This window comes from Aspergillus novofumigatus, assembly GCF_002847465.1.
Source record: "Aspergillus novofumigatus IBT 16806 chromosome Unknown P174scaffold_7, whole genome shotgun sequence".
NCBI classification, from domain to species: Eukaryota; Fungi; Ascomycota; class Eurotiomycetes; order Eurotiales; family Aspergillaceae; genus Aspergillus; species Aspergillus novofumigatus.
Genome location: NW_020194280.1, coordinates 1,525,754 through 1,539,343, shown reverse-complemented (window position 1 = coordinate 1,539,343; position 13,590 = coordinate 1,525,754). Strand labels below are relative to the sequence as shown.

Sequence of the window (13,590 nt, the reverse complement as noted above, 5' to 3'; positions counted from 1 at the left end):
TAGTCGCTCTTTTGATTTTGGGTGTGCGTTTATGTTTTGACCGACCGCAGAGCATAATTTCTCAGTATGTCTGATCATTCTAGGGTCTGCATAGGAACCGCCTTTGTGGCTGGAATCCTCCTGGCGGTGGGGTTTACTGAGCTTCTGTATCCGGAGTTGAAGAATCGCCTCCGAGGAACTCGTTCCCAGTCGACAAACGGCCTGCAGGATAGCTCCGCAGACTCTTTGACGGCCAGGTCAGGGCCTCCTGCAATTGTGGACGGCATTGAAGGCTGCATTGGGAATACTCCTCTGTTACGTATCAAATCCTTGTCAGATGCGACCGGATGCGAGATTCTTGGGAAAGCAGAGGTATGGTTGTTTTGTCTATTCGTCTACATTTGAGAGGATTCCAGCTCTAATGCTGTTGTAGTTTCTGAACGGAGCGGGTCAGAGCTCCAAGGACCGAGTAGCTTTAAGCATGATTGAAATTGTATGTGATACGTGCCTCGGTCCCTTCTCACGTCGATTATTAACCTGCAAAAGGCCGAGCAAAAGGGTATCTTGAAACCTCACTCCGGGGATACCATCTACGAGGGCACGTCCGGTTCGACCGGCATTTCACTGGCCACTCTCGCCAGAGCAAAGGGCTACCTCGCTCACATGTGAGTATCGACTCGCGCTTACATGAAGTGTTCAAACCACAACTGACGCTCAATAGCTGCATGCCCTCTGACCAAGCAATCGAAAAGTCCAACCTGCTCCTGAAACTAGGCGCAATAGTAGATCGTGTACCTCCCGCACCGATCGTTGAAAAGGACAACTTTGTCAATCGCGCGCGCGCCCTAGCTCAAGCTCAGACACTATCTCCCTCGGGTGGAACAGGCTTCTTCGCGGACCAGTTCGAAAACGAAGCCAATTGGAGAGCTCATTACAACGGTACGGGGCCGGAGATTTATGCGCAGTGCAACGGTAAACTCGACGCGTTCGTCGCTGGCGCCGGTACTGGGGGCACAATTTCTGGCGTCGCCCTCTTCTTGAAGCCCCGGATTCCAAACTTGAGTGTAGTGCTAGCCGATCCTCAGGGAAGTGGACTCTACAATCGAGTACGCTTCGGCGTCATGTTTGATCTGAAGGAGAGAGAAGGCACGAGGAGGCGAAGACAGGTTGACACGATTGTCGAAGGCATTGGGATTAACCGCGTCACTGCCAACTTCGAAGCAGGAAAGGAGCTGGTGGACGATGCTGTGCGAGTGACGGATGCGCAGGCGTTGGCCATGGCTAGATGGTTAGTCGAAAAGGATGGTATCTTCGTTGGAAGTAGCAGTGCTGTCAATTGTGGGTATATTCTTGGTACCTAGTCTGCTACCTTGCTAATCACTATGATACAGGTTTTGCGGCAGTCAAGACAGCGATGAAGCTTGGTCCTGGCCATAGGATCGTCACAGTCCTGTCTGACTCTGGCTCAAGGCACCTATCTCGATTCTGGGCCAAGGCTGGAGATGTCGGAGGTGTGGTGGATACCAAGCTTGAGGACGTTCTGAACGCCAAAGATGACGAGTAGCTGTTCGGTACAAAGTAGGCAATTCTTGGATTCGCGTTTCAGAAAGGTGCAGGGCTTTGCAGTCAAAGCGTACCGCAATCGAACTCCTGGGAGTACATCTCACACGCTCTCCTTCTCCTTCTCGCGATCGTCCTGTTCCCGCGTCTCTCTGGGGTTGGCCAGAGAGACACGATCGAGAGTCAACTGCTCCGGGATATGGGCTCCGCCGCCTGTCGGCTTCGCTTCGCCCACGAGCTTCGCAAATCCGTACTTTGAACCGTCATCCAGCTCAGCCCAGAGTCTCAACAGTGCGAACTCTATTTCCGCGTGTGAACGGCCGGGAAGGGCGGCACGAATATGGGGCCAAGTTAAACCTTGTTGGTCCTTGAAAGTCTGCAATTTATCCGCCTCCTCCTTCGACCAAGGTTTGGAGACTCGAGGCGGTTTGTCATGCCGTTCAGTCCAATGCGTCTGGTTCCACTGGATGAGTGAAATTAGTTTTCGCTGCGGAAGATGCTCTTGGACTTCCTTCCATTTCTTTCCTTCAATCTGCCTCATGCGGACGATCAGTTTTGCCTCGTCTGGCGTCATCAGTGTCCTTTTTGCTCTAGTAGGAGTGGACGCCTGCGGTATGACCGGGTCTGCGTGTTGCTCTGCTGCAGAAACAGGTGTATCTACGGAAAGGCACTGATCTGCATGTTTTTCAACGGCCTCAGGCTGTAACTGTGAAGCTGCGCTGCTGGCGATCTTGGGCTCTGTTCCCCCACGAAGAGCATTCATGGTGGTTTGGCAATCAGGATTCAGCTGAGGGAGAAGCGGTCTGCGCTCATCCTTTGTGCGACTCGGGGTGATTTCGACATGATTTTTGCCCCTGATATGAATGGGGTTCTTCGGTGTTGGCGATGGTTGATAGTCTTCCTGCAGGGGATCGTCCGATTCGCTTCCGTCAGGGGTTTCTGCAAAGGACCAGTCGTGCAAGACGGGGCTTGATTGGTGCTTGTGTTTTCGTTGGCTGACTCCAAGTTTCTTTTTTCTGCTTTTTTCTTTTCTGCCGTCTGTGTTGCGCCTCGATTGTCCAGGAAGTGCCCACAGAGACCCCGCTCTTGGAGGAGATGCAGACCGGACAGCAGTCAAAGGAAGCTTGCGGCGTGATCGGTAGAAAATGGGCGTCGAGAACTCGCCTTTAATCTCAGGGACGCGCCAGATAGACTCCACTGGCTCGTTCGCTTTGTCTCCACGGGTCTGTGGGGATTGGATGGGCGTATCAGCCGTAGTATTTGCTTTTGCGGGAAAAGCCTCATTTTCAAGCGGCAGGGCTTGACTATCAGGTTTATCCGAGTCATTGGGGACGATCAATGCACAGTCCAGCAAGGAATCCACACTTTTCGAATCGTCATCCGAATCCGCCTCGGCTGTCTCAGGTGGCTGCTTTTCATCATATGCCCGGCCTAACCGAAGCGCTGGGAGCGGTTGCGGCGACGTAAGCGGGCGCTGTAGCTGCTCTCCCTCCTTCGTATCGTCACCGCCAGTCCCTGTCTCTGCCTCCGAGTCATGTACAGATCCTGCCAGCGTAGCTTTAGAGATCTGAACCGTAGACGTGGGCAGGTCTTCCTTGAACAACCACCCGGCCTCGTCATCCTCTTCCCCAATATCATCTTCGCCGGACATTCTCTGCAAGTGACCATTATTGACCACAATTTTCCCTGTCTGTAAATCGATTTCATCCCCAATTTCTGTGAAATCTTTTCCGTATTTTTCGAAGATGCGTTCAAAGATCGATTTGAGGCGGAGGTCATTTTGGGCTCTGGCTTCCTGCAGGTCTATATCGTCCGGGTCTTCGCCGTGACCACCCAAGGATAAGCGGGGTCTTTTCTGAGGCCTTTCCATGATGACTTAGGGCCAAGTGAGCTGTAGAATTCGTAGGCATAGGCAGACACTGAAGGTGAAAGAACTGTATTCGAGCTTTCGAGATACGGTTGGGGTTGGGAGAATTGACGGATTTCCTGCTCGAGGGATGTTGGAACGACGCGAGAGTCATTGAAGGCTATGTGCTGAGAGCGTCCATAGAAGGTAGAGGTCGCAAAGTTGTGCTGCAGTAATGTAGGCAGACATGTGTTGTTCCCATCTGAATAGCAGCAAACGAAGGTCGAATATGGTTCACATAATATGGATCACTGAGAGGACAAAGTAAATGGCAGACCCATTCATGAGCAAGACACTATTTTTATAGCCATATTTCTCTATAGAGTGAATTGTCCTTCAATAAGGGTGCGAATTCAAGCCTTTGAATCTGCTCCCTCCATGGCTCGGACAGCGGACAAAAACACGCGACGCCGGGCACGGGTTGCTGCATGACGTCTCCTCCCTGCGGAACTCAGTGCAGGTCTCCCCCATGCGCTTTTCAGTCTAGTCAGAACAACACTCATCTTATCCGTATCTGACGGGTTCTTCTCTCGCGCATAATGCATGGAACGACATCTTCAACACCCTACAAACATGTATTGCCAGAAATGTCGGACACCGCTGAAGCTGGATGGCTCCCTTGAGGCGCTCAATCCGGCGGCCTTTGACTTACTCGTCGGTAAAGCTCCAGGTGCATTCCCTATGGACGAATCGTACACGCTTGCTAACTCTTGTCCTTTCCATCGATAAATAGGTTCAACAGGCAGAACTCATCCGGAGAATAACAGCACATCCTCTACACTACCTTCCTATCCCCCAGAAAGACGAGAGCTGTACGATCGAGTCTCCAACCATGCTACGTCGCCAGTATACAGAAGATCGATCCCGGCACCGCGGCCTACGGGCAGCGGGCAAAGCAACCCTCCCAGACTGGGCCGAGGAGACAGCGGCAACATGTCGTTCGTCATGCTCACGGAGTCACAGGTCGGCCCACCCCACACCAGCTCGAGCAACAATGGAGAAGGTCAGTCGTGGGCGAACAAAAGGCCGTCTGGCGCCCCGAACAACGAACGGGAACCAGAAGACGGGTCTTTCTCGGATCAAGTAGAGAGAACAAATCGGCTATTTGAAATCATATCAGCTCGCTCTGATATAGACCATCCGATTTGTGTTGAGTGCACGGAGATGCTCGTGGATGGGCTACAGAAACGGCTTGTGTCTGCCACCAAGGAGCGGGACGCTTACATATCATTTCTAAGAGGCTTGAACTCTTCAGCACCCACAGCGGAGGAAGTCGAGGCGGCTGAAAAGTCGCTCAAGGAGACTCTCGCGGCGGAAGAGGCGGCATTTGAGGAGCTTGTCGCATTGGAGAAGGAAAAGGCCGCCCTGGACGAGGAAATCGCCGCTTTGGAGGAAGAGTCGCGACAGCTGGACCTGGAGGAGGAGAAGTTCTGGCGAGACCGGAACGCATTTGCTTTGACGCTGTCCGAATTTCAAAACGAACGCGATGCCCTGAATATGCGGTACGATCACGATTCACGGCAGCTGGAACGACTACAACGCACTAACGTCTACAATGATGCCTTCTGTATTGGACACGACGGCTACTTTGGGACCATCAACGGGCTGCGACTGGGTCGTCTGACCAATCCGTCGGTGGAGTGGCCGGAAATCAACGCAGCTTGGGGTCAGACGACATTACTGTTGGCTACTATCGCTGAGAAATTGGGATTCCAGTTTCAGGGGTATCGACTGAAGCCAATGGGATCCATGTCACGGATTGAGAAGATCGAATATCCACGAACGTCACCAGCTCAGTCCGCGCTGGGTGGGGTAGCGCAGAGACCTCTCCGGCGGCAAAAATCACCACGCTCGATCTCTTCTCTTCTGGAGATCTTCCGCTCAATCTTCCTTGGCTTCACCGCCGGTTTGATGCAGGTATGGTCGCTTTCCTGGAATGTTTACGTCAGCTGGGAGAATTTGTGGAGACGACGCCAGCACCTGTCTCGTCGACTCGTCGGGGTCACGGTAATGCTCCCGTAGCAGGGTTGAAACTCCCGTACGAGATCAAGCGGGACAAAATCGGCGATGCGAGCATCAAACTTGGTTTCAACCAAAACGACGAGACCTGGACGCGTGCGTGCAAGTACACGCTGACCTGTTGCAAATTCTTGCTAGCTCATGCAAGCAATGTTGCCAGTGCTGGATCCAGTAATTCCGCAGCTGTGGCGGCTGCAGCCGTCGCAGCGGGCGAACAGGCTCGACTCGCAACGGCCAGTCCGACTCGAAAGTAGGACCAGCGTCATACAGGGCAACATGGGTGTATCGCATGCTGTGTAGCCTCAGGCAGCTCTTCCTACTTGATTTGCCTTCACTCCAGCCAGCATCAAGCTGGTGTCAAGGATCTCGCTAGTAGATCCACCACGCAGTGCCGCCTATGGCCAATTACATGGGAGTTGCACTTGTGACATCCCCTTCCAGCGCTCTGGCGCCAATCGGGAAGGGCAAAAGCGTATCCGGACACAACCTGTTTAGTCAAGATTTGGCACGCAAGTACTCGGTCCACCCCCTTAGGATCTGAATTCCAGCTGAGGCCTCGACTGGCTCGACTTGGCGTTGTCTCGCTATGCGAGAGTTGCGGACGACAGTCTGTCGCCCTTGCGTTGTGCCTTGTAGCACGACCATTGTGGTCTTTATCTCATAGGAAAGGCATAGATCGACAGTACTCCGCAGTTTTAATGGCATTCCAGGCGGTCTCTATGCGGTAAAGAGGACAGCGTCTTTGGCTTTTCTTCTTCTTGCTCAACCATCAAGTGGTTCTGGTGCAGGACGATGGCCCTCGGACATACCTTCCTATGAACCATGGGAAACTAGATGACGATCCGAGATCTGCCATAGCGGTAGCCGGACACTTGCTGACAGGACGGTTTGTACGGTCCACGAGGGCGTTGTTGGAAGTTGATCCTTGTTGTATCATGGCAACCAGACCCCGTCGTATCTACTCCTCGTTAGTTGTTACAACTTACAAGCGAATGCCATATGAAGGAAACGGGAGATCGTCCATTAGCCCGGCGGCCGTGATGATGACACGGTCCCGTAACAACCTGGGAAGTGGAGGAGGCGCGACGCAATCTTATTCCGACCATTATAGGTGACAGGTGTCAGGGAGTCTTGCATCGGCCTAGTAACAATATTACTGTACGGACTACGAAACCGCTTGTCAATTAGTCTAGCCAGACGACGGTCAAATCCCAGCGCATTGTTTCTTCTTTTCTTTGTCCGTCTTGCGTCTCTTTGTCTCCAATCACATCCTATGTAACCCACCAAACGCCGCTGGGCCAATCGACGACGGTCGAAGCAGCAACCTCAAGAACCAAAGAAACCAGACGGTCCGTGAGACCGTCATTCATTCTGGTGATCCATGCTGCTGGGACTGTCAACCTTTTACTTATTATTGATGATTGATCATTAATGATCCTACACGTCAACAAGGAATGGGTTGTTTCGGGCCGCTCCCGACACACGATGTTATTTTTTCTCTTTCTTTGTCGACAGTCGAAAGTCAAGTGTGTGTCCACCTTGCATATTGAAGTTTGCGAGGCCGACCAAGGTAGTGTATCATTCTAACACGAAACCGCGGCGCTGGGAACTGGACTTTTGGCATGCAGTTCACCACAGTCTATCGCATTTGCCACCAGTTCGTTTTTTAGACCACCCTTGGCGAAAGGATGGATGATTCCGCCACGAATCAGCGTACGGAGTAGATAGACTGAAAGCGACAAGGTAGTGGCTGTCGATGAAAAGGGTCCTTGCTCCTTCAGCTTGGTCGCCATTGACGTTGTGGCTAAGTGCTGCTCTAGCCCAGGAGGGATATGTCATCTCAAATTTAAACCGTCGAAGTAAGGGAGTGCTTCCCACCCCATTATGGAGTAGTGCCGAGCTTGATGGATGCGAAATAACTGGGTCATGAGTGAATTCCATACCTAGTCTCCTGTACTCAGTGACCGTTTTCTGTCTTCTGGCCAGTGTTGGCGCCGCCCCTTTGGATGTCTGTAACTCACTACGGAGCAGCCCATGTCTTGGCCAGATCCCCGTTCCACCAGGGGGTGTGCTGGAAGATGGAGAAGTGGGCAGCTTTGTCAACAATATTCTCTAGATCTAATCAATGAAAGCACATCAGTAACCGTTCGTTTAAAGGTGATAATCTCCGGGTTTTGTGCGACGATGGTCTCATGGGTGGGTGTATGTATGTATGTATGTATGTATGTATCAGTGTCGAGATATTGTGGGTAGGTAGTGCAAAGTACGAGTAGATATCGCTCCATAGTAGGAAGTACCTTACGGTAGGTCGATGGAACCGGACGGACACATCCGATCTGGTCCACCAGCATAACGCACCGCCGATTCTTTCCTAAAGAGTGGACAATCCAGCCGAGCAAGGGTGCCTTACAGTCTTCAGGGCTTACTTCTTCAGGATAAGTAACAGGACTCGACTATGAGGCAGCTGTAGTGTCACTTCCACTTGAGAGCAAAGGAGAAACGTGACGAAGTTAACTTGGTATGGCATCATCATCTCAGCAAACAATCAGCTGAGAATCAGAGCACTGGAGTCTTAGCTGGTAGAACAGTTGACTCAATACGGAGTCGCGAGGACTGACCTGGAGCTTAGACCTCTTCGCCATCATGTCATCAACCATGACTCGAGACAACTAGGCGGTGCCACCCCGATTTCAAATAATAGCTTGGAAGCTGAACAGACGACGTGAGTTCTCTAGTTCTAGATGAGCGCTTACTGTCCACTATCCTGTTATTCTTGCTGCTTTGCCCCATACCGAACTTTTGTAGCCTACCATTTCCCAGGTACCTACATAGTTAGCAGTGTCCTCATACATATGCTGGGGGTCATGGTACCCTCCATCCCAAGTCCCCGTCAACAGGTGATGGGGGCCAGGGTTTCAGAGGCAAAACTTAGGTCGCGACTTTGCATTATTGAGAGAATTCCGTTTAACCCGCTACTCCGTCAATGATTTCTTTTCTTGTCGGTCATTTAATGAAGTCAAGTCGATCCCTGATCATACCCTACACCCACAGGAGTCACGTTAGTCCTGATGAAGTAGTAGCTGCATCGGATGGCATGTAAGCAATGGTACACCTGCAGGATTAGCGCAGGCAAACACAAAGTACGTAAAGAAGGTACGTAACTCATTCTTTACGGACGACAGAGGTACGGAGGAAGAAGCACGAAGCGTGAAGTGCGATCAGGCGATCAAGATGACACTTTTGCCCCTACTCCGTACCTATATTGACAGTTAGCAATATTGATGTACCTAGTAGCATCGCAGTAGTATGGATATCATCGATAAATACCGAGGATATGGTACATTGTGCTCCTGTGAAAGAGGTCAAGCCCCTTGCCCTAGACTTGACTTCACACGACAAAGAACTGTGCCTATTATTGAAAAGTCTTGCTTGAGGAGGGCTAGACTTCTTAGTGCTTTGTAGCTACGTGTGGACTGGAGAAGAGTGGGTATTATCCGTTTATCCCCGTGTTCATCGTTATGAGCTGGTTTTTACTATCTCCATACTACTACTGCAAACTTGCCTCCCCACTTCTCTAGACTACAGTTAGGTAGACATACCTAAGGCAGAGTTTAACTAACTGTTAAACTCACATTGATAATAGTTTTGTAAGGGAGGAAATCCTTGAAAATAATAGATAGTACGGAGTTACCGTGTAATATATGATGTCTCCGTATTCCGTACCTCTGTCGACAACACCGGGGGATCAAAACAAAAGTACACGGACCATCAGTACTATTAGCTACAGGCCCACCGATTGGCCCACGGGAGCAAGGATCGGGATATCCGCGGGCGTTCCAGCAGCAAGTGGCCGCAAAGGGCAAGCAGAGGTCCTTGCTAGTCGTCCACTACCTGTCAGCGATCTATCGTCATTCCTCCCCTTGAAAAAGAGCCATAAGCATTTCATTATTTATATATTATATTGGTGTTGGTCTCGGTTTGGTTATGAATATTCTATTTTCTTTGATTCCGGACCCAACCTATTAATCTATATTCTGGACTACTCCGACGTTTTGCCCTTTGCTGTTCATCATCTGTTTGCTGTTCTGGTCTCTCATCCAAGCCAAAAGTACCACGACCAGCTAGGAAGTCCTAGTCCGTACTTAGGCCGCCGGGTGGACACCCTTAGCCTCCTTTTGGCCCCGGGTTGTATCCTTCGTTTCGAACCTTTTTTTTTGGGTAGCCTCGTTGTATTTTTGCTGCTATTTTTCTAATTTTTTTACCTCCCTTTTTTCTCACACCTGATCTACAATCACAGTCAGACAGTTCTTTTTTTGATTTTCATGTTTTCTTTTTCCTCTTGGTTCAGTAGTAAGAAATCCTATATCTAATTTGAAATGTTCTTCCTAGCATCAATAAGTATTCGAATATTATTATTATTCTCATTATTATCCCAGATAGTTCAATTCTTCGAATTTTATAGAAGGATTTGCTGGCAGTTTTCTGTTGGAAGAGAAGCAGGAACGACAATGGCCCATAAGAAAACAGCTCGAAAATTCATTTCTTTTATCATTATTGGATGCTAGCGAGGCTGCTAGCTACCACCTACTTACAGACAGACAAGACACAGACCACATGCTTTTACTTGCCCTCTTACCCTGACTGCTAGCTATTCTTTCTCTGACAGTCGACCTGAAGCAATTGCCTGCCTACTATGTACCTCCCTTCTACTGCTGACTGACTGCCACTCGTTGCTCTCTGAGTAATAGAACGTGTGTCACTACGATATCTACTGGCTCGTCTTTCACCCAACTGCAGACTAGTGATTTCTGCATCTGAACCGGATCCGACTGACAACTACCTACGACTCCATACGGTTGTCTGGAATCTACCTCACTGCCGCTTGTGCTGCAACAGGCAACTGACAAACTGTCGATATTGTCGAACCTGCAAGCTACACTCCTCTACTACATAAGAGTCTTTCTGTAATTCTATTGTGCCTCATTGCCCTTCTCTTTTCTATTTGGTCCTCTATTTCCCCAACGTTCGTTTTCTTTCACCCTTCTATAACTCCTCGCCGTCCGCGCCGATCATCATCCCCGGCTATCTCGCCCTCGTGAGCTCTAGAGTATGCCTACCAGAGTAGTTCTGGTGATTCGTTAATGATGGATGGTTCCATCGCCTCGTCGTCCAACTTCTCTGCTTCCTCATCGTCTTCGTCTTCAGCAATCTTTCGCCCCCGCAGATCTGACGACTGGAATGAGTACCGAACGGTTATTGAGCGTCTTTACCGCGACCATCAGCTGAAACTAAGAGATGTGAAACGAATCATGGAACATGATTATAACTTCGTTGCATCGTACTGTCTTCCTTTCCCTCGTGTTCTTTCGTTTTTTCCCTCTCCTTCCCTTGGTTTCCATTTTTGGTGGACGGTGGTCAACATCACATGAGCATTTCATGTAGTTGATCATGCCTGTTTTATCCTCAAGATGAGGGCTTTTCTAGATCCCGTCCAAAGAGCAAGAACAGGGAAACCATTTTCTCCTCTTCTCCATTTGACTTGTTTTTATTTCTGTTTCTATATTACCTTGTGGTGAACTGCATCCGATGGTTGAACTTCTTGCCTAACTTGGACTTCCCAGAGAAAAGCAATTCAAAGACCGTTTGGCGGCATGGCATGTCCGAAAAAACATCAAGGCCAAAGAAGTCCATGTGATGATCCGAAAGCAGCAAAAGCGAGCTGCTCGAGGCAAGCAAACCGCGTTTCGAGTCGGAGGTCAGGAAGTCGACTCCAAACGCATCGCTCGCTTTGTCCGTAGGTACGGTGCTTCCTGGGACAACACTCGCAATGACTCCCATCAGACGAGTCCTGAACCAGGTGCGTCGTCTTACGAAAGTGTTTCGACAGAACCCCTGTTGCTCATTCCGCTAGTAGATACCCCATCCGACATGAGTTGTTACACCCCCGAACCGGACGATCGATCTGCGGCCTTATCCCCTCTACCGGAATCTCAATCGATGCACCGTGAGCAGCCCATTTCTCCCTGTTCGATCTCTCGTCTGACATCTCCGATTTCTCCCCGCAGTCGATCTCAAATTTTTGATATAGCACATGTTACTGTCTTGAACCAAGTTGACAAGAAGCAACAGGTGAAAACAAAATCGATCCTCTTCAAAGTCCTGAACTGGATGACAACCAATCTTTGTCGGTGGCTACTCTCAGTCCTACTTCGACACACCCTACACCAAAGCCAGTGGAAGACCTGACGACGACTGAAGATGTATGGGAGGCTTTGGATTCATTTCAAGATCGTCTTTTAGCCCTCGACAAGAAGCTCGAGGAGAGCATGTCGAACTTCATTACACCCGGAGAAGAATGCTGAAAAGCTACTGGCAGTCGCCTCGAACTCGAAACCCGCAAGGACTTGATGATCCGGTCTGGAATATGGTCTCACAGGATTTTCCGCGGGGTTTGACACCAAGTGATCATGGTGATCACCTTTTTTTCTTTTTGCCTATTAACCACCCTATAGCATGTTACCCATCACTGCGTTTGCCCTTCCGTGTAACACTCAATTTTGTCTCGTTCATTGTCATTTCTGCAGGATGATTTCATAGACAACTATGGTTTGACTTGAGCGGAAGATGGTGCAGAGTAGGAGAGAAGTGAGCCATTAAGCTAGCGGCAATAGGAGCGGCTGGGTAGCTCAACGACCATTTGTCTGCTGTCTTTTGCCTCGCCGTCGCATCCAGTTCGCATCCAACTCTACAGGACCCATCCCTTACAGAGCGCTCTGGGTCCGTCGAAATCCATGCTCCATCTATCTCTCCACCCTGCTGCATATCAGGCGCGCTACATTCGAGAAGACGTCGCCTGAGTTGTTTGCTCCGCAAACAGCAGGTCCAGACAACACCGACGGGAATCACCTGCCTGATGTCTCGCTTCCACGAATACTGTCAAATTGTGATCGTTCCTGATCCGTCATCTCATCAGGACCGTTCTTACTACAGCCACTGGAGGTCTGGGGACGACTGAGGCTCAGGATGCAAGCGGACCCTGCGTGCACTGATATACGAGTGTTTGAAAGATACGCTGTGGTCATCGAAGATGATTATGTGGATCCACTCTGCAGAGACACTGCGGCTGGCCAGGGTATTCCGCCTGGGGTCAAAGGAATGGAATGCAGGAACTGCAGGAACCCATGGTGCTGCTGCTCCATACAAGACTGGTTTTACAGAGGTACGAGGCAACCCCGAGCATGTAGGACAAGCCTGGCGTGTGTTATGGGCGAAGCTCAGGCGGAGTAACCAACATTGAGACTGCGTTAGGGAATTCATGTGCAACCACTACAGTGTATTACGAGGGCCATCTATAGAGTACTAGAGGATCGATCATCTCATCTACCGGTAGACAAATATCTGACCAATGCCTCTCTAATTTTTCATATAAAAAGCTCTCCTAATCGCAACACAGAAGTAGAAGCACTGTACTACAAATTGCACCTGTTTTTCATCCACCATGGTGACCAAACCCGCAGATCCCAATCACAACAAAGAAACTAGTCTTCCAAACTCGCACAAGCAGTAACACTACACCAAACACAGTACACCATACCACTAGCCCCCATCCCAGCACAAAGAGAAAGGAAACACCACAACCAAACACACACCCCGGAAAAAGATTCCGCCTTTAATCCGTCCTAATCATACGCCCAGGCACTGCATAGCACGCTGCAGACAAAGACCCTCCTCGCCCCGGACAACTTACCAGGATGGGGCGACTATCACTTAACGCCCGCCAAGTCAATAGGGCCGAAACAGGGACTGTTAGGTTAGGACGGAGCTACAGCCTACGAGCCCAAAACGTTTTGAGTTGACTGTTTTCAAGTTGATGAAAATCGTAATGGATATAGAGTACGCCTATCCAGATTCCCGTTTGGAGTCGTGGCCCTGGCGCATTATGTCAGGCCAATCAGACAAGATGAGACGAGGCGGGCGAGGCTGGCTCAAGACACGTTTGCGCGGGGATCCTTTGACTATCAAGATATCTATCTAGTACTTTCTACATAGTAGGTAGATACCTTACCAGGTTCTTGTCTAGGTCTACTGTAGACTGAAAGGATATTTACTCCAAATGGCGAGATGGG

General features: G+C 50.0%; 4 protein-coding genes across 4 annotated transcripts; 3 read left to right on the top strand and 1 right to left on the bottom strand.

Annotated features, from left to right (window-relative positions):
• Window positions 1-66: 66 nt before the first annotated feature.
• Window positions 67-1,543, top strand: P174DRAFT_463183 (putative cysteine synthase; the record flags this gene model as incomplete). Its single annotated transcript, XM_024830229.1, has 5 exons — window positions 67-351; window positions 413-472; window positions 526-644; window positions 701-1,317; window positions 1,371-1,543. The coding sequence occupies 5 exons, from the start codon at window positions 67-69 to the stop codon at window positions 1,541-1,543; spliced, it is 1,254 nt and encodes a 417-aa protein (XP_024679627.1).
• A 99-nt stretch (window positions 1,544-1,642) lies between these two features.
• Window positions 1,643-3,794, bottom strand: P174DRAFT_514999 (Myb-like DNA-binding domain protein; the record flags this gene model as incomplete). Its single annotated transcript, XM_024832120.1, has 2 exons — window positions 1,794-3,794; window positions 1,643-1,691 (listed from the first exon to the last, which is right to left on the bottom strand). The coding sequence occupies exons 1-2, from the start codon at window positions 3,407-3,409 to the stop codon at window positions 1,643-1,645; spliced, it is 1,665 nt and encodes a 554-aa protein (XP_024679626.1). The 5' UTR covers window positions 3,410-3,794.
• Window positions 3,795-4,018: 224 nt separating this feature from the next.
• P174DRAFT_495121 (beclin 1) lies at window positions 4,019-6,017 on the top strand (the record flags this gene model as incomplete). Its single annotated transcript, XM_024830863.1, has 3 exons — window positions 4,019-4,103; window positions 4,179-5,241; window positions 5,262-6,017. 3 exons carry the CDS (start codon window positions 4,019-4,021, stop codon window positions 5,716-5,718), a joined length of 1,605 nt encoding a protein of 534 aa, XP_024679625.1. The 3' UTR covers window positions 5,719-6,017.
• A 4,591-nt stretch (window positions 6,018-10,608) lies between these two features.
• P174DRAFT_376656 (Clr5 domain-containing protein) lies at window positions 10,609-11,826 on the top strand (the record flags this gene model as incomplete). Its single annotated transcript, XM_024822706.1, has 3 exons — window positions 10,609-10,802; window positions 11,086-11,321; window positions 11,594-11,826. The coding sequence occupies 3 exons, from the start codon at window positions 10,609-10,611 to the stop codon at window positions 11,824-11,826; spliced, it is 663 nt and encodes a 220-aa protein (XP_024679624.1).
• Between the last annotated feature and the right edge of the window lie 1,764 nt (window positions 11,827-13,590).